The sequence below is a fragment of the Pseudorasbora parva genome, chromosome 9 (assembly GCF_024679245.1).
Source record: "Pseudorasbora parva isolate DD20220531a chromosome 9, ASM2467924v1, whole genome shotgun sequence".
NCBI lineage: Eukaryota > Metazoa > Chordata > Actinopteri > Cypriniformes > Gobionidae > Pseudorasbora > Pseudorasbora parva.
In genome coordinates, this window is record NC_090180.1 from 13,497,659 (window position 1) to 13,517,735 (window position 20,077).

At 40.1% G+C, this 20,077-nt stretch overlaps 1 protein-coding gene across 2 annotated transcripts in view; it reads left to right on the forward strand.

Moving 5' to 3' along the window:
* Positions 1-333: 333 nt before the first annotated feature.
* Positions 334-20,077, forward strand: part of eif4g1a (eukaryotic translation initiation factor 4 gamma, 1a) — a 36,990-nt gene continuing 17,246 nt past the window's right edge. The window contains exons 1-8 of one of the 2 annotated variants that reach the window (XM_067454005.1): positions 334-781; positions 7,685-7,755; positions 7,888-8,006; positions 8,095-8,178; positions 8,336-8,368; positions 8,991-9,011; positions 10,110-10,286; positions 10,369-10,468. In XM_067454005.1, coding sequence (XP_067310106.1) covers positions 7,932-8,006; positions 8,095-8,178; positions 8,336-8,368; positions 8,991-9,011; positions 10,110-10,286; positions 10,369-10,468 — 490 coding nt within the window. In that variant the 5' untranslated portion in view covers positions 334-781; positions 7,685-7,755; positions 7,888-7,931. The remainder of the gene's footprint in view (positions 782-7,684; positions 7,756-7,887; positions 8,007-8,094; positions 8,179-8,335; positions 8,369-8,990; positions 9,012-10,109; positions 10,287-10,368; positions 10,469-20,077) is intronic. The other variant, XM_067454006.1, reaches the window with a different exon arrangement.

The following is a 20,077-nucleotide window of genomic DNA, read 5'->3' on the forward strand; positions in this document are numbered from 1 at the left end:
ATAAAAATAAATGTATGCTCAATTCATTGTATTGTATTAAACTGATGCCACTGTTTTATTTTTGTTTTGCACAAAATACTTTCACACATTTATTAATTGCTTAATCAATGTCTTATTTCATGTTTTGCTTCCATTTCATGTTATAAATAAATAGAGTCTGTGCCATACTGACAACACCCACGGTTCGTTTTATAACTCTCTCTCTCGCAAAACTTCAATATGCTCGTGAGTATTTAATTATTCTTCTGTATGCGGTACATGTGTGCAAGGAGACTTTTATTTTATAGCTACCCTTGGCGAATGACCCCGGAGCGCTCGGGGTTGATTAACCCGGAAGTACCCACGCGGCTCACTGAGCACTCCGTCCGGTTCTGCGGGCTCAAGGGGAGAAGCGCCGAGGCACCATGGCTCTGTTCTAATCGCGTTTATTAAGAGAAGTGTGATCAACTTACCGGCAATCCGTCACCATCCGCGCCTTAAACATGGACCTCCAGTCAAGAGGCTTGTCCTGGAGGCATCAACTTTGTCAGTAGCAACATCTGAAAACTGTATTTATTATCTTTTCCCCCCATACTGTCACTTTTTCTTGCTTTGCACGCTACATGGGATTTAAACCTAAAGTGTCAGCCGCTAGCCAACACTTGTCATTTGATTAACCCAAATATCCCTGTGGAAACCAAGACGCCATTTGATAGTAACGAAAAAATAAAACAAAAAAAAACTTTCAAGAAACACGCTGACGAAGTCTTGCCTCAAGTTTTCCCATTTGTCTGCGGTGCCGGTGAGTAAATCCTATTGCATATGCTAACTTTGATAGCCGCGTCTAAACCGATAATCGCAGGGGCCAAGCGGGCCTGGATTGATTCTCACGACGGGTTTAATGTTGATGTGTGGTCACGTAGCAAACATTTTCTTAGTTAAACGCGTTTACTTTAACTTGTCACTAGTTATTTTCCCAATTTCCCTCCCCGATAAGCCAGATATGTATTCCCTCTGTTTTATTCCATAGGTCTTCGCCTTTTCCAGGCTCACACATTCATATTGCTCATATTTCTGGGAGTCATTCCACTTTAATTTGGGGAACATATCTGCTCGGGACAGTTTTGTTCCGTCCCGTTTGTTTTTACATGTCCTGTCGGCTGTGGATGGCTTGCTCTCGGGTATTTTAAGAGCATTTGTGACCGTTAAATGTCTCGTGTGACGTATAGAAGTAATGTCGGCACGCGGACGTTAGAATAAGTTTTTGTGTCAACTTACGTATCGTTTTTTCCCTAAACGACCGCAACTTCACCGAAGTGTCACAGACGATACAGTTAAACGAACCGACTGTCGGCTTTCATCATGTCATTGATTTAGAGGAGTGTAGCTTATAAGCTAGTGCGGTGGAATGGGCACTTCCCCTCAAATTTACTGAAGGCCCGGGATGATTTTATAGTTTTTTCAGATGGTTGTCGAGGTGGGTTTTTCGTGGATTTTGTGTTGAGGTGGTTAAATAACTGCTTGGGGTAAAGAACTATGTTTTTATGGTATAGATAGTGGAGTGGATGTGAACGTGTCAGTGCCATATGGAGGCTAGCACTGTTAGCCACACCGGCAGTGCATCATGGCTGCGGTGTGACACGTCTGTAGGAGCAGGGAGCACAGCGTGCAGAAAACTTGGAAATTTTGGAAAATGCTACCCTAGCGTTTTACCCTAGCTCTGCCTGACTGTTCCGCAATGAGTATGCGAACGTATGATTTTAAATCAGTTTAAAGCTTTTTTTTTGTGGATGTTTGAGATTCACTTGCAGTTTTATTATTTTGATGATTTTATAATTGTATTAGTCTGCTTGGTTCACTTTATTTTCTCGTGTCTCTGACATATTGATCACCTTAGTGGGTTTATTTCCTTAAAGGGGTTGTTGACTATAAAAATGAACATTTAAAAATGATACATACACCTTTCTATCTGTGGAAAACGGCAGCCTCAGTTACCATTCATTGTGTGGTAAAATATGTAATTGAAGGGAATGTGTAATATATGTACTTTTGTGTTATGCAGAATGAAAGTTATTTGTGCTTGGAACAACTGATGTGTAAATGTTCAACTTCAATTAAAAAGAGAGAAACATCTGGAAAATATGGTTCTCTGCGTAACTTTGAGTCAATATATAATCTGGTTTTGTTTCTTGAAACGAACTAATTGGTCACACTAGTTTAAGACAGTCTTAACAGAGTAGCTACTTTTATGCAATTGTCTACAGATAAAATAAAGTCTGTCAACATGCAGGTGTTCAAGTATTATTTAAGACGTATTCAAGAAATCCTACTACAGTATTTTCACAAAGAAATGAATGAAAAGGTAGTTGACACTAACCACTTGTGCACTCAGTAATCTGTAAGTTTGTGCACTAGGAATCATTTAAAAAAATAGTAATAAAGATGAGGAAACCCCGTTTTTATATACAGCACACAGTAAAAATGACACTAATATGACCTAGTGGACAACACAAAATAGCACAGCATATTTTGAAATAGAGGGTTTAAAGTTTGCCGATTGTGCTTCTCCAGTGATGCTGAACTCTCCTCCTATTCACTTTTAGTTTGCACAGTAATGCAATCATTTGAATGTCTGTGTTTACTACAATATGCAACTCATGGTAAATCTCTTCAGAAGACTTGGGTTTGGATTAGACACTCGATTAGTTATTTTTACAATTCCTTTATGATATTTATTGGATCTTTTTGATCCAAAGTTTGAGAAGAATGGACAGTCTGTCTGGCTGTCTTGATGCCCTAAGCATCAATACTTTATGATGTCCGCGGCGCTGGGAATGGAAATGGAGGGACAGAAATCGCAGGTTTATAACAAACATCTTCATTTGTGTTTAGAAGCTAAACGAAACAACTTGGTTGTGTGCATGGCTTCTGTGCTATTTCGCGTGCATTCGCTCAAGTCAGCGTACTGCTGTCACAGCGTAACATGCCCTAAGCACGCAGAATAATATAGGTCTGTGTTTGTTTGTAGTAATCGTGGCTTTGAACAATTACATAATCATAGCATCCATAATCGTAATTGCAATTAGAAATTCGATTAATTGTGCACCCCTACTCTCCCTTACTCTTATGAACGTGGTGGGAAAGTGATCCAGTAATTCATTGGCAGTGGCTTTGGGAGTGGCCTCGAATCTGCGAAGCATTCTGGGAATTGTTGTCTTACATCCCCATGAGACTACAATACATTTTCTGTCTTCTCAGTCTAGAAAGCACCAAATTCAAAAAATAATTTCACATTTCTACTACATTAATGGCCCAATTTAAATGCAGATTCATCTTCCCAGCGCTGAAGGGTGCGTTTACACTTGTCATGTTTGGTTTGATTAAAACGAACCCTGGTGCGATTGATCTGTTAGTGCGGTTCATTTGAACAGTGAACGCTGCCATCCAAACCCTGGTGCGCACCAAACAAGCGGACCGAGACCCCTAAAAAGATGGGTCTCGGTTCGCTTCCAAATGAACTCTGGTGCGGTTCGATTGATATATGAACGCAAAACGGACCAAAGACATGTAAACGTACCAAAAACAGGACGTAATGTCACAAGATGCGACGCTACAAGTCAGCTGATTTGACGACGCGGAAAGATCGATCAGTGTATCCAAAATGAGTAACGTTAGAGGGTGGAGCAACGAGGAGGTAAGTGCCTCATCAATATTTGCTCTGACGAGCATGTTTCAAAAATGTTTCCATTAGTTGGTGCAGACGATGGAACTGCCGTCTCTTTTGTAGCAGATCTTCGTTCCTACAACGGAGGAAATCCTGCTGCTGTTTTGAATGTTTTGAAAATTTTATAAGCTCTTCATGAGTTCTCAGCTGGTAAAAATAATGCCATATGAACACGCATAAAAGGATCGTGTTTAATCCAGCACACAGCAGTGTTTTGAATGTTTGGTAAGCAAGCTTCTACGTCATATAAGCCGACCAATCAGGTTGAGACCGTCTCCCTATGCCTTTGGTTTGGTAACTTTAGGTTGCTGTTACAAATGCCAGTGTGAATGCCAAGGGGACCAGGACTATGTTTTCTTTTAGTTTTTTGGTCTGGACCAAACGAATCAAACTAACCGAACTACAAATGTGAATGCACCCTTAAAGGTGGGGCAAGTGTTTTTTCAAAACCGTTTTACAAAACTGACTCGGGCCAAGTCCAATAACAAACTTGTAGCCAATCAGCAGGTATGGGGGCGTGTCTACTAATGATGGTGAGAAGAGTGCTTGGTGCACGTCATTATTCAGAACACACAACACATGACAGACACAAGCCGAGAACTAATATATATCATGGCTTTTGCCTGAACATGCTCGTGTATAGGGCTGTGCGATATTGAAGAAAAATGGGATATGTGATATCTTGTTAAATAATGCGATATTTGATATGCGATACGATATTGCAATTAGTGTGTAAACTCTATTTCAATTATATTAAAAAAAATATTTAAAAACTGAGAATGAAACATGTTTCACATTCTTTCTGGGAAAAGAAAGCATCGCCACAACTTCTGAAAGTGACCAGCTGTGTTTAAGCAAACATTTGTGTCACAAATTGTTCACGTTTCGGTGCGTGTGTCAAATTAAACAGTGCGAGACTGCAAATGATTGTTTTTCGCAAATTATTGCGTTTAATAACTCTTTTTAACGTCAAGCAAGTAACATAAGTAACAGTCATGTGCCCAGTCTATTCTCTGCCCAATGTGTGACCTAAAACTTAAACTTTTCACAATGTTGAAGTAGCCTATTAAAATCATTCACATATTGCGAGCCATTGCGATATGTACATTTGCTATATTTCCATAATTTCGTTATATTGCACAGCCCTACTTGTGTATCATGTTCGCTTTTTTGTCCCTTTGTTATCGTATTATCACTCACTTCAGCGATGATTGATAAAGACCAATTCATTTCCACACCGTATGGAGCGTCTAAATCTCCTCACTGTCCGTTTCAAGATCAGCTCATAAAATGTGTCTGACAAGTAAGATACTATATAAATGTTTGTTTCCTCTTTTCATGATCTATATAACCCTTATCCAGTCATAATTGTAATATGTCGTTTGCTGCTGCTTATATCCTGTTTAGTTGTCATGAGAGTGGTTTGTGTTTTTGTGATCGCTATAACTCTCGAATCTGGTCATAATTGTATTATGTCGTTAGTTGGACTGTCGTGTTTGTGTACTTTCGAGTTGTTCATGAGAACGCTTTGTGTTTTTGTGATTGAAAGGGTGACTTTTTTAATTGAATTTTCGGCCTATATTATTAACACAGAATCTGCCATAGTCTTTGCCTGGGTTATGTGGCGACTTCACTTTCTCCGTGGATCTCCCAGTGCTGTGTAGTAAAGGTGTCATGTGATCAAGATCGACCCGCGTACGAGCTTGCGCAGTGCTGTCTGTTATTGCTCTGAGCAGATGAATGCTGCGCACAGCGCAACCCAAATGAGTAGCATGGTTCTGTTCAACTTTCGTTTTGTTTTTCATATTTAACAGGACTTGCTGTTTTGTTTTTTATTGTATTTATATGATACTTGTATTTTTGTAGTTGCATTTTTGCCATGAAAATAGCTTTGAATGCTCACATGGCATTAAATAAAATAATCTGAATCTGAATCATATTTAACAGAAATTTCAGCTCTTATCAGTTGGACTCATCAATTAAGTCGCACCAGCAGAGAAAAAAAAGGTTGCAAAATGTGACCATTTGTTCACAGTCTGGAGCCTGTGCAATGGCCATTTAGCATGTGCAGGTGATCTAGTTTGCCTTGTTGGATGACGAGTCGATAAAATACATGCACACAATTTACACAGGTCATCAAACCGAGGTCAGAAAATATGGAAATTCGTAAATTGGAATTCGATTTTCTTTTCTTTTTAGTTTATGTATGGGAAACACTGCAGATGCTATGAAGTAAACTTTTAAATGTATGTGTAGAAACAAAAAAACATTTGCTCTAACTGCCACAAAATTTAGGGATGGACAATATATACAATATATAGAGCATCAAATTGCCAATGGCTTTTGTGAAAGTTTGTGATTTTGATATCTTGCCTAGTCTCCCAAATGCATTGATCATAACTCTGAGCCTGCCATTCCCTTTCTCCCACCACCCCACACACGCTTCATCTGGATGTCATGGATGGCTGGCTGGGCATCAACCTATATTGAACATGCGTGTGGCCTGCCCTTCCCCCTCGTGCCATAAACATCTCATGTTTAGCTTGTTTATTTCCAGGTTCTCTGTCGCTTTTTTTGCTTTGCCTGTGATGCCAAGTGCCTCTTTGACCCGTTTTCCTGCTTTTTTTCCTTTCATCTCCTTTCCGAGTAAGAAATTCATAAATGGAGTTGGGCCTTGGTGATCTGTCAGAGGCTCTCGTGTTCCCTCTGATGGATGCGCATTCCCTACGTGCTTCAGTTCCTTTGCGTTGCTCGTCCTCCCCCGTCTGCTGTCTCCCAGAAAGTCAGGTCTTTTTGAGCGGGTCTGAGGGTGTTTATTGGTTGCCATCTGTCAGGATCAAAAGCACAGAGTCGGATGGTAAGTCGCGCTCTTTTGTGTGAGGGTCACTTGGGGCAGACAGACACTCCCAGAATGAAGAGCCTGCATCTCTATAACCCCTGGCCTGAGCGCTCCAGCTGCTCTCCTGTGCGTTCCCCTTCTTTTCTCAGCTGAGCTGGGAGATTGTGTTAAATGCGCATTCTGTCTCTGTGTGTTAGAGATCTTAAGGGTGTGGTGTGGTCTTATCTCAATAGACACTAGTAGACCCCCACCCATTCTTTACTTGCTTGCCGAGATCTTTCATTCAGGCTTTCTTGGAGTCTAATCAGGTGCAGTGTGTACATCATTACATTAGTATAACTGGTGTATCCCATAGTGCTCATCTTTGCTGCAGTCATGTTTGACATTTGCATATGCATGTCTGTACAAACATGACACAATAGAATATTTTTCTATTATATATTGGGGAGGTAATTTTCTTCTGTGGCGGCATCTCTCTTTTTTTGTTACTTTCTAGAGAGGTGAATTATTGGGGGATGAGGGGTGTGTTTTGGTGCCCTACATGCAGCACATGGTGGGAGCGGCGTTACTGCTAATATTCATATCACAAAAGAACTTGGATTAAAGGTTATAGTTCTGATATAAACACTGATGTGATCAAAGTAGAGGAAATCTCCTTTAGAAAGTAACCTGTCGCTTCAAATAGCGATTGTCAATTACATTGTTACGCCGCCAGGTAGTGACACGTGACTTATTAAAAATGTTTGTCGTTGAATCATTCAAAAGATTTTTTTTATTTTTTATTTTGTTCTAATTAAACATTACGTAGACTGCAGCAATTAATGTGTCAGAACTGCTAACAAATTACATGTCTTGTTTAGGTTGTCTGTTCAGAATCGTGGGAGAATCATGATTTCTGTTTGAAGGAAAGTTGTGATTCTCAGTTTATCCAGAAATGTGCAGTTCCATTTGACTGAAGTTTTTAAATTGCGTTTTAATGCACTTATTCACAGAATAGATCACAGTCTAGTTGTACGTGTACAATTACAAAACAAAGCTTGAATTGACTAAAAGAGCTGGTTTTGGTTGCGACATGAATCATCTCTAATCTGTTAACCTTTTTATTTTTATAGCAAACTAATTGTCTCCTGGTTTCTCTCCAGGGTGAATTGCTTAAAGACACACTACACAAGGACTTATCAATACCCCAGAGATTCAGAATACTAATTTAGAGGTATGATTTAAATTGAAATAGACATGATTATAGGTGTTAAATTTCATTTTGTCAAGTTGGCAAAGGAAATCTCATACATGTTTGGTTGTACCCTTTTATTCCTCATAAAATCATGATTTGTTGACTCACCAGTTTGGCAGGCAAGTGTGAGGCCCCCTCATGCAGAACCACAGGAAATGAGTAAACCACCTCAGCCTATAACAGGACCCCCTGCCATTCCCCACCCTGCCCAATCACCAGGACTGACACAGGTGAAAGTGAATTTGGAGAAGCTTACAGATATGATTAGGATGATTTGGGTCATCTTTAACATTGTCTGTTTCTCCATTTCTTTTCCAGGGTGCCTATCCCACAGGCCAGCCTCCCTCGGTTGTCTTTCCCGGGCCATCTCCACAAATGAACACTGCACCGCAACCCAGACAGGTACGCCATCTTCAAGCCAACAAAGTCTTCAGTGTGTTTTGTGGCTCAGCTAGGTGTCCTAATTCCTGCTTGTGTTGGAAAAATTGTGCATGTGTGGCAGAGTCGGTCTCCTTTTTGCATCTCAACTTTGTCTTTTTACTCTTTACTTTCCTCCCAGTTTGCGCCAGGGCCTCGTGCTTTACACCAACAGGTACTACCAATTTTCATGAACCAGAGCCTGCTTGATTTGAATAAATGTCTGTACAAATAAAACAAACTTTCTTGCATCTAGATGCTCCTCTTGCTGGTTTTTCCATGTCTTTATTGGGAATCAATTGTTTCATGAATTTTGATTTGTTTGGATTATTTTAGTGCACTTGAAAGGCCTACCTGCCTCATTTGAAGCATTGAACAAAAAAGCTATTTGAATAGTATTGGTAATTGAGTCACTAACCACTCCATTTAAGTCTCCTTTGAGTATTTTATAATGCATTTTATTAAGTTCTCTTGACTTGTTCAAAGTAATGACATGAAACCCATAATGTTGAAGCAATTCTGAATAAGAACAGTTTTTCTTAATTCCCAACCCAAATCTTCAGAGGCTGCATGTGCTTTAATAGTAGTTTTGAGTCTCATCTGTTCACCATTAACACCTTGTTCTGTGTGCCACTGACCTCTGTTGTGCTTGCACTATATTTCTCAGGCTCTTCTTAACGGTGCATGTGGGAATCTTGCTTTCACTGCTGATGGCTAATGTTTACTGCTGCTTGTTGTTGTCTGTTTCTCTCACGCCTCCTCTCCACTCTTTCTTCTGCTTTTGTGTGTGGCTGAAGGGTGGATTCAGGTCACTGCAGGTAACTCGTCCTCTCTTCTCTTCCTCTGTTCACAGCCATTATAATCAGTGTTTATCAGTGCATAATGTTCAGAGTTCTTGTTAAATTGTACATGAAAAATGTTCAAAGGAAGAGCTAGTTATTCTGATAAATCATGAATATTAAGACTTGAAATTAGTTTTGGTTATTTTTTTATTTGAAGTTAAGATAGACCATAAAGTAAAATAAGCCACTTTTCCACCGTTGGGCCAGGGGCTGTTTTGAGATCAGCAACTGCAACTTTACTAGTCTTTATCAAACAAACAAAATTATTTATTTCTCATCCACCCATGATTGTATTAACTGACCCGCACGATCGGTCAGTATTATAAGCGCTTACCACACACACACACACACACAAACACATGTGCGCGCCCAGATCAAGAAATAATTTTTGCTGACAGGCATACTTTTTGGTCTGGTACAGCCCAGGACTAGTACTATTACAAATAAATGAAGTATCACACATTCCTAATATAATGATCCGAAGGAAGCTTATGCAGCGACTGTGTTCTTCCACAATATCTTGATATCTTCTTCCACATTGTTATTGCTGCTGGCTAGCGATCCAAACACCTTTATGAGTCAGTGGGCGGGGCGACTGAATTACATGTTCTGTAGAGGTGTGTTTTGTAGCGCTATGATGTAAGAATAAAGCTCTCGGTCGTTTTCTGGGCCTGGTGTCTATAAAAGGTTTTCTTTGACTAACAAGGAAGTTTTCAGCTCTGAAACTTACAGGATAATCTTATATTATCACAACCTTTTATATATCTCAAGCTCAAGGGAAAGTTGATTTCTCAATTCATCACCCCTTTAACATATCAACTGACCTCTGAACCAGGGAAATCTCAAGAAGCCAGATTATGGCAGTGTATATTCTCTTATGAAAAATGGTGTATGATGTATATTATTAGAATGATTTCTGAAGGATCACGTGACTGAAGAAAGGATTAATGGCTGATGACAATTTCATCCTGCTTATGCATGTATATGAAAAAGTGTGAATGTTGTGTGACAACACCTTTAAGCTGGAAGAAACACAGTTTGTTTTGACACATTCTCTCCCTCTCTCCTCAAAAGCCGTACTACGCCAACCGGCCCAACATGCAAGGCAGTGCCCCTCGGGTCCCGCAAAGCAGCACCCCCCGGTCTGTTGCACCCACTCATGTCTACCAACCTACCTCACAGGTTATGATGATTCCCCAGCAACAGTTGCCATTCGCCAACTCTCAGGGCCATTTTTTTCTACATGGACAGGTAACCTCTATCATTCTCTTAAACAGCTGTTCCTTTTTTTAGGTTGTTCATTTGTCTAATTGCCTTTCATTTTCTATTATAGTACCGCCCCCCCTACATGCCCCAGACCCAGCAATACTCTGTACCCAGTGGAACTGCAAGCTTCTACACTGGAAGCAGTCCAGCAGAATATGGTACATATGGTAAGAGGCTCTGCTCTGGGCCTCCCCTGGTTGTTTTGAACCACACAAACCCCTCTTTACTGTGCCATATGCCAGTAACCTCTTATTTCTTGCTTGTATATCTTGCTCCTTTCACTTGCATTAGTCTGTAGAACACATACATCAGATTCCTGGATATATAAATTAGACTTTCTCTGAAACAAATATTTGTGTTGGGTGAATCTCACAAAAAACTTTAGGTCACATTTCATTCCAGAATCAAAAGAAAAACATAAGCTAATCCAGTGTAAATAAGAGGAAAATTGTTTCATCCCAGATCTTTGTTTTTGTTTCTTCAGTAGAACATACATTTTAACTTCATTTTTTAACTCCAACCATTGCAGTGTGCTAGTTGTATAATGCATGTAAAATGGGATCATTTTAGAGAGAGCTATGAGAGTAAAAAAAAAAAACATCCATATTAAACCCTGTGGCCCGTTTAGGTTTGAATCTAAACAGTATAATTTTTTTAAAACCTATAATGTGGTCTGTGTACAGCAGCTCTTCTCTACGTGATCACTTCCGGTGGGTGAGGTCAAACATATGGTATATCTCAATGGGATCAGCGGAAGTGATGTCTTGCGCAGATACACATAAGCCCCTTTCACGCTGCGATTCCGGCAAATACACGGATAATGCGACCCGGCATTTGTTCCCGGGTAGCTAGATTTGGTCCATTCACACAGCCAGCGAAATGCCGTAATATGTGCACTTTTCACACACAACCCGTAACGGTCCCGGGTCGAGTTGACACGTGACATCCTGATGTGACGTATAATGGCGAGCGATCTCAGCTTCAGCGCGGATAGTAAGGAGCTCTGTGGTCTCGACTTGTGTCCAGTTTGCGCACATTTCTGCTTGTTTAATTTTAGTTTCTTTTGTATACGAACACTCTCTGCGTTTAAAACACCGACTAGCTCTTCTGGCACTGCAGGGTTGTATTATTGAAAAAACAAGCTCTAGGAGTCGCACGATAACTACGTACACGTTGCGGCATTAGTTTTGGCTTTTGTTCACGCAGTGCTCGCCCCGGGTCAAATACCGCAATGTTACTAGGTCCCCGACCCGGGTCGAATTCGGCAATCAATCCCGGGAAGTGGTTGCTTTCACACAGAAAGCGACCCGGCAATGTTCCGGGAATATTGCGGGTCCGACGTGCAGTGTGAAAGGGGCTATAATGTTGTGTATTTTGACCCAACTTGCCGGAAGTGATCGCACTGAGAACGCTGTTGTTCATAGATCGCATTCATGGTAAAAAAAAAATACTGTTAAATACTTTAAATACTGTTCGGAATCTTGCACAAACTAATCGCTTCGTGTCTTAATGTGTCGTCATGAGCCGCAGGGTTTAAGGTATTCGTATGTATTTTTTTGTTTTTTACACTCATAGCTCTCACTCTAAAATGTCTGAATTGTGTTTATATATACATATTTAATAAAATAATGAATAATAAGTTAGGGCGTATTATTCAATTACTTTTACTGTTTTTTGCCGTGGTATCAATTCAGTGTTGAGGTCGAGTGTCGAGGTCTGGTATTGTCATAATTTTGGTATTGTGACAAGACTATTCTATATAAAAAGTATTTGCTGATATTATTCTTTTTTATTTATAAAATTGTGACCTTTAGTTTTACATTTTGTCAAGCGCTTGTTTACATTTAGATTTTTATAGTACACTACTGAATGCCAAAGTTGCAAGTTATTTTTTAATTTTTTTAAAAAGTAAAATTATTGAAATTTGTGATAAATTAGTCGATAAATGAATCTATATAAAAAGTTGTTAGTGGCAGACCTAGTCTAAAGGTGCACTCACTTTTCAAAAGAAAAAAGATAATTTGTCTTGTCAGTAGTGCAGCGACATATGAAGCACAGCTCATGCAGAAGTCCGATTTGGTCCAAAAAGTGACCAATTTGAAGAATCTACTAGATTTTACCTGTGAAAGTTAAAGTTTGTCCAATTGTTAAGATATGGTCAAATTTAATGGCTATATAATTTCTTATTCTGTGCTTTTGGATTTTGGAATTAAAAATGACCCGGACATGGTCTGGATAGCCTTTGTAACATTCACCTTGTTATACCAAGAAAAGATAAATCTGTGTTTGGAAGTCAACGTTAGATCCGTCACCTACATTAGATAATATCCCTGTCATAATAACTAAACCACTAAACGCATAGTTCTACCCTTTATGTCTGCTCTGATTACTGGCTCACTAACCCTGTTCAGCACTGCTTGTTTCCTCTTACTCACTCTCAACCTTTGTCTCTTTCTCTCTCTTGTTCTTGCTTTCCTTTCCTTCCCTTCCCTTCTCCTTTGGCTGAGTTCAGATCCCTCTCTGGCAGGGAGGGAGAGGCGGGGGGGTGGGGGGAGAGGTGTGGGCAGAGAGAACGGACGCCTCTCGCTGCACGGAGCTCCTCTCACCTCCCAGCGCTATCCTGGTGAGTCTGAAGTGCAGGGCTGTTTCTCACACCTCTTGTCCGTCTCTCTCAGCCTGGCTAGTCGTGTTTTAACACTGCAGAAAGCATGTACCCTTTGATGTAGTGCTACTTCAACCTTTGACTCCATGTACTAGACAGAAAAACAGAGGCAAACATTCTGGGATTTAAAATCAGGACACTTTGTAATTTGTGATTTAAGCACTGTATTGAATTGTTTGACATTGTTTTTCCCAGGGAAGTATTTTTGGGTGTGAGAATACTAGGGGTGTAACGATACACCATTGCCACGGTTCGGTTCATATCAAGGTTTTTGGGCCATGATTTGGTTCTCTTTACTGTGGAGGCAGGGTTCATGGCTGGGCAGCAGCAATAACACTAAATTAGATTAAATTTTAACTTAAAGGGGGGGTGAAACACTCAGTTTCAGTCAATCTCATGTCAATCTTGAGTACCTATAGAGTAGTATTGCATCCTTCATATCTCCGAAAAGTCTTTAGTTTTATCATATTTATAAAAGAAATATAGGCTGTACCGAGTCTTTCCGGAAAAAACCGAGCGCCTGGAGGCGTATCGTGTGGGCGGAGCTAAAGAATGACAAGCGCGCAAAGCGGTGACGTCCTCAAGCGTGGAGAAACCCATCTATCTCAGCTAATACAGATAATGATCCACAATCAAATCTGAGGGAGAAATAAATTAAACAGGAGAAACGGCAACAGCAGGACGTCCGTCTCTGTGGTATGTAAGTTACTGTATTTAATGGCCTCTCCACATTTCTGTGTGTTTACTCGCAGTGTATGAGGACATGATTCGGTTTATGGACTATTGTATGCGACTAGACCTTAGAAGTAGCAAGCAAAACGGTTTTGCACGTCAGAATACTGTAACGTTATACAGAGAACAACAATGGAGTAACCGTTAGCGCATTTGAATGACGAAGCACGCAATCGTGTCGTTTACTGATGTTTACTCATGCGACGGTAGCCAATAGCAGAGACATTTGAAGCAGTTTAAGTTAACTCACCGTCGAAGCTTTATCGCTGGGACCGCTCCGTCAAAAACACACTTCTTTGGTATGATTTGGTAAAGTCCTGTGACAGCAGTGGCGTGTAAATCCATTTTGAGACGCAACTAAAACGATGTTGTCAAGCTTCCCGTCATTTCTGCGTTCAAATCGGTTCAAATGCAGCGCTGCCTTCCCGGAATGCTGTGCTGAAGCGTTAAAGTCGCTCGACGTCACCCATAGGAATAAAGTGGAGCGCGGCGCCACATAAGTGTTCACGGACGACTGGATCTGCATCTGAGAGACTGTTTACAGTGTGCTCTAGTCACGCGCGCGCGCACCCTACCGGGAGAAGAGCCCGTACGGCCCATACAAGGACCTTCCGCTCTTATTAACGTCAAGTAGACCCATACTCTAAAAAAACTCGCCGAAACTTGTGAGAAACCGGTAGGAGTATTTTTGACACAGAAATACTCCATCAAACGTCCAACATTAGTTTTTGAAACTTTGTCTATGTTTAGGATGGGAATCCAAGTCTTTAACAGTGTAAAAAGCTCAGTATGCATGAAACAGCATTTCACCCCCCCTTTAATAACAAATTCAACTTATTAACTTTATCTTTGTTAACTTTATACATTGGCTTCATGTTTTCTTTAGAGCAGGTAGCGTACCTGAGTAAACTAAATTAAAATGAATACCTCCACTGTAGACTAGTCAGAAATGAAAGCACATTTATTTAATAAAAAATTTAACACAATTAATGTCCCACTTAATGCTGCACTGTCATTTTTCCGTCTGCTAGAGGGCTTCTATTCAAAACAAATGCTTAGTTTGATGACGCCAAGTTTGAGCTCAGAATCTTGGGACAAGGGGTCTTCACCTCACAGCTGGTGGAAAATAGGACTCGAACAGAAATCATATTCATGGATGCGGCTATTAACGTTACTGTAGTATGAAGCAGTGCAGGACCGTATTGTGGAGCTGAGCAAGGCCATGGGAGCAATTGTTACACAAACGTGCGCCTCGCGAGCAACTGGATTTTTATTATGCTACCGGACACAGACGTGGGTGTCACTTCCGCTTTTCCGTCATGACTGTGAGGTAACGCAGCTCCATTTATTATATTAGATACTTTTAAAGGCCCACTGAAATAAAAGTTTTTTAGCTTTTAGTATGACTGTGTTAACCTTAAAGTTTTGAATAAGCTGGTATGTTCCAAAAAAATGACAATTTGCATTTAGGAGATAAGCATTCAAAATTTACAGTCTCTCACTTCCGTTAAATCAAATCTCAGATTTTGGATACACCATGGCAGTCTTCACCTTCTCGTCAAATCTTCTGTCCAATCAAAATGCTCTCTAGAATCTAAAGCCCGCCCCCTACGCTGCTGAAGCTTCAGCTGAAATCGGTCAGTTGTTAACACACATTTACTAATTTCTACATGGTGAAAGGCACATAGCACACTATGTGATAGGAAACGATTCTGTGTAAATATGCTTTCTTTTGAGACGAATGAAGTATGTTTTCACGTTAGTTTCACGCACCACAGCAGCGCTCTCACCAACGGTTTCCTGTCTAAATTTAGACTACAGACACGACTCACGAGAGCGCAGCGCGGATCATATGCGCGAATTTGCGCAGACAACAAACACATCGACCCATTTGAATTTAGCTCAGAATGCTGCATTTCAAAGCGATATGGAGATTATGATGATAAACAGTGTTAGAGGGAACTGGCTTTACCAAACAGAAAGGTCCGCTCTAGTCAAACTGATATTAACGAAACGCTATTGGCTGCTTAAAAAAAGGGGAGGAGCTGCTAACAGCTGAAGCCGTTTCAGGGGTAATCACGTCAACACATTGAATATTGGGGTGTTTAAAATGTTATGATGTTATTCTGTGCGTTCACTCAGCGGTTGCTATGACACTTGTTGCACACTGCTAAAAGTAAAGCGCTTCTGCCAAATAAAACCGAGGTTAACACAGATATGACTCAATTGACAGGCGACTCCCTCAGATGCTATGCTCAGACGTCCCGGTTCATTGGTTAATAGCAATTTTCTCAAAATACCCCAAATGTTTCCAACTAATTGTAAATTGTAAGAATTCAATTGAACAAAATATGTCACTGGCCTAGTGGTTTTTTGGATTTTTTACTGCAAACATTTTACGTAGTGCACCTAATACTGATGAATGAATAAGCCTTTAAAGGTGGGGTAAGTGTTATTTCAAACTGTTTTACAAAACGGACTCGGGCCGAGTCCATTAACAAACTTGTAGACAATCAGCAGGTATGGGGCGTGTCTACTAATGATGGTGAGGAGTGCTCTGTGCACGTCATTATTATTCAAAACACATGACACACATTAGCTGAGAACTAACATGTGCTGGCTTTTTCTTGAATATGCTCGTGTGTCATGTTTGCTTGTTTGTTCATTTGCGATCGTATTGTGGCTCATTTCAGCGATTGATAAAGACCCATTCATTTCCACACTGTATGGAGCATCTAAATCTCCTCACTATCTGTTTCAATTGTCAGTTTACAAAATGTGTCCGAAGTAAGATACTATACTCCTAATATGTTTGTATCCTCTTTTCATGATCTATATAACCCTTACCCGGTCATAAATAATTTTAATATGTTGTAAGTTGGACTCGTGCTCGTGTACTATAGAGTAGAGTACTATAGGTTTGTGGTTTTGTGATGGAAGGGGCGACTTTTTTATTTAATATTCGACCTAGATTAGTAACACTAATTCTGCCATAGTCGTTGCCTGGGTTCGAATGTGTGGGGCCAAGCTATCGAAATAGGTGCGAGACCCTTTTTGGGGTAGGGGCGTGTTTGTTTTGGTAATTTGAAATATCAACAACGGTTACCAGAAAGCACTTACCCCACCTTTAATTTAAAGCTATTAAAAGGTTAGTTCACCTTCGGAATCTTCATCTTCGGAACACAGTTTAAGATATTTTATATTTAGTCCAAGAGATTCTGTCTCTCCATTGAAAATGTATGCACAGTATACTGTCCCTTTAACATCATCAAAGTGGTCCATATGTGACATCTGTAGGTTAGTTAGAATATCTTGAAGCTTTGGAAATACATTTTGGTCCAAATGTAACAAAAACTACAACTTTATTTAGCATTGTCTTCTTTTCCGTGTTTGTTTTCAATCCTCAAACAAAGATTCGAACGGTTTTGAATCCGCGTATATTGATCCATGATTCGGATCGCATGCCAAGCTGCTGAATCACGTGACATTGGCGACCAGAATTGTGAATCGATACTAGGGGTGTCCATGGTTAATCGATTAACCGGTTAACCGTTAAAAATTGCGTAACCGAGTGAAACATTTTGCTCGGTTAAGTGGCGTCAATGACGTGCTTTGAATTTAGTTGTAATATATTTTTGCACCAATAGAGACCGCCAGAGCGCTCCCAGACATTTGTAATATCCACAAGAAGTCATGACCAGCTTAGTTTCTAAGCAGGCAAAGAAAAAGTAGAGCGTGGTGGGAACACTTTAAAATTGAGAGTGACGGGGCAAAATGTAAGTATTGCAATGCAGTGCTTACCGCATTTTTCAGGCTATAAGTCGCTCCAGAGTATAAGTCGCATCAGTCAAAAAATGCGTCATGAAGCGGAAAATAACATAAGTCGCACTGGACTATAAGTCGCATTAGGGCAGAAGCAGAGCGGGAGCCGCGCACGCTGTGCATAACTGAGCAGAAGAAAGAAAGTTTGAAGTGAGAAACTTGTGAGGGACTAGCGAAAAGCAGATGTTACTTTAACTGTAATGAAGAAAACAAAAAAAGCTAATCGCGGACTGAAAGCAAGATGGCCAGAGCTGAAGGAACGAGTCCACAGATGTTTGAACTCTCTGCCGGGAGAGGCTAAGCCGCGAGTCAAACGCTGTGTTTGTGAATCATTCTCCGCTGCATATTTTACTACATGCCCTAATCATGCAGGCACCCTCGCGGCCACTTGCGTTGCTCGTGAACTGGAGCGCATCTTATCCTAATTTAACGAAACTCAGCGTACGCCTCACAGACATGAAATATATCTTAAGAAAGCTCGAAATGGCTTTTAACAATTTAAAACGAAAAGAAATAGGCTACTCTCTGATTATGTAATCCATGATGTGCATTTCTCTCTATAGGCGCGTTCACTACGGAGATGGTGGCCGTCAAATTAATAAACTAAAAATAATAACCCTGACGCACACTATGGTTAACCGAGTATTAACCGCTAAGGGCCTCGGTTAACGGTTAATGAAAAACTTGAAAACGTGCAGCCCTAATCGATACGCTGATTCATAACCGTTCAAATCTTTGAGGATTGAAAAAAAAACATGGAAGAGAAGACAATGCTGAATAAAGTCGTAGTTTTTGTTATTTTGGCACCAAAATGTATTTTCGATGCTTCAAGAGATTCTAATTAACTAACTGTTGTCACATATGGACTACTTTGATGATGTTTTATTACCGTCCTACTGGGAAGGGACAATATACTGTGCATACGTGTCATTAATGACAAATTTAACTTTTGGGAGAACTAACCCTTTATATAGCAATACAGTTAAAGGGTTAGTTCACCCAAAAATGAAAATTTCATTAATTACTTACCCTCATGTCGTTGGACACCTGTAACACCTTCGTTCATCTTCGGAACACAAATGAAGATATTTTTGTTGAAATCTGATGGCTGAGAAAGGCTTCAGATAGGCCTACATTGGCATTCGGTACATTCCCATTCACAAGACCCATAAAAGTCACTAAAGACGTCGTTACAATGTCCATCTCACTACAGTGGCTGTACAATAATTTTTCAAAGCGACGAGAAGTTTTTGTGCGCAAAAAAATAAAAATTACTTTATCCGTCAGGTTATTCTTACGGAAGTTAAGTCTTCAGTGTAGGTCTCGGACGTGAACTCACTCGATAGCGGCGCTCCTTTTCGCTTCTGGGTCATGTATCTGAACAGCCGATCTGCGTCATGTCAATAACTTGGTGGATAAAGTCGTTATTTTGATTTTTGTGCACGCACTTTTTCCGTCGCATTGTAAAATTATTGTACAGCCACTGTAGTGAGATTGGCTTTGTATCAATTGCCTTTTATGGGTCTTGTGAATGGGAATGTACCGAATGCCAATGGAGGCCTTTCTGAAACCTTTCTCAGCCATCAACTTTCAACAAAAATATCTTCATTTGTGTTCATCTGTTTTTTTCTGTGACTTACCAGTTACTTGATTTATTGGTACTTTTATTTCATGACTTGCAAATTAACTATGTAACAACTCAGTTTCTTTTGTGCTTTATGAAGTGATATACTTCATGTCGCCGGATTTGCATGTGTATTTGAAGAGTGCGCTATGAGCACAGTATAACGGCTGACATGACAGGAAAGTGGTTTTTGAGGTGGGAGAATTTATTTTCCTAACAAACTACGAAAATGACGATGTTGCTGGGTCTCTAAGGTAGCATTAGCCAACCTGGTTAAATGGGGAAACTGGCTTTCTTTGTCCTCGGGCCCAGTTTGATGCAATCTCGAACACGATCAGAATCTCACCGCTCAAAGCGTGTTCTTAGGCTATTCAGTGCCGAGTTAATGCAGGCTCGCAAAACCTCTCATTGACAGTCAAGACAATGTAAGAGAGAGATTTATTGTTGACATTGTTATACCATTACCTTGTGAGATCGCAATGAACTGACAAAGCAACAGCATTTATCGTATAGTGATCTTGGCTCGCTTTCGAGGCTACAGTCTATAACATTCATTGAATAAAATTATTGTTGCCAAGAAAGCCGACGGCAAATTGCGTTCTGCAAAGTTTAGAAATTGACATCTATATATAAATGCCACTCTGCACGAGACAGAACTATCCTCCTGAGACCCAGAACAGAGGTTTTGCTTCTGTAGAGGACATTATATTTAAGTGAATAGTGAAGATGTCTTTTTATATTACATATTGTCCCAAAACACGATATGCAAACTAGATACAGAGTATAGATGCATTGCCTAGAATAGGAATGGCATTTATGACCATGTTTACACACATTGCATGAAGTAAAATGGTATATCAAATTATTCTGTGTCTTTCATAACATTGAGAATCATCTTTATACAAAGTTTGTATAAAAAAATTGATTGGTGAATAA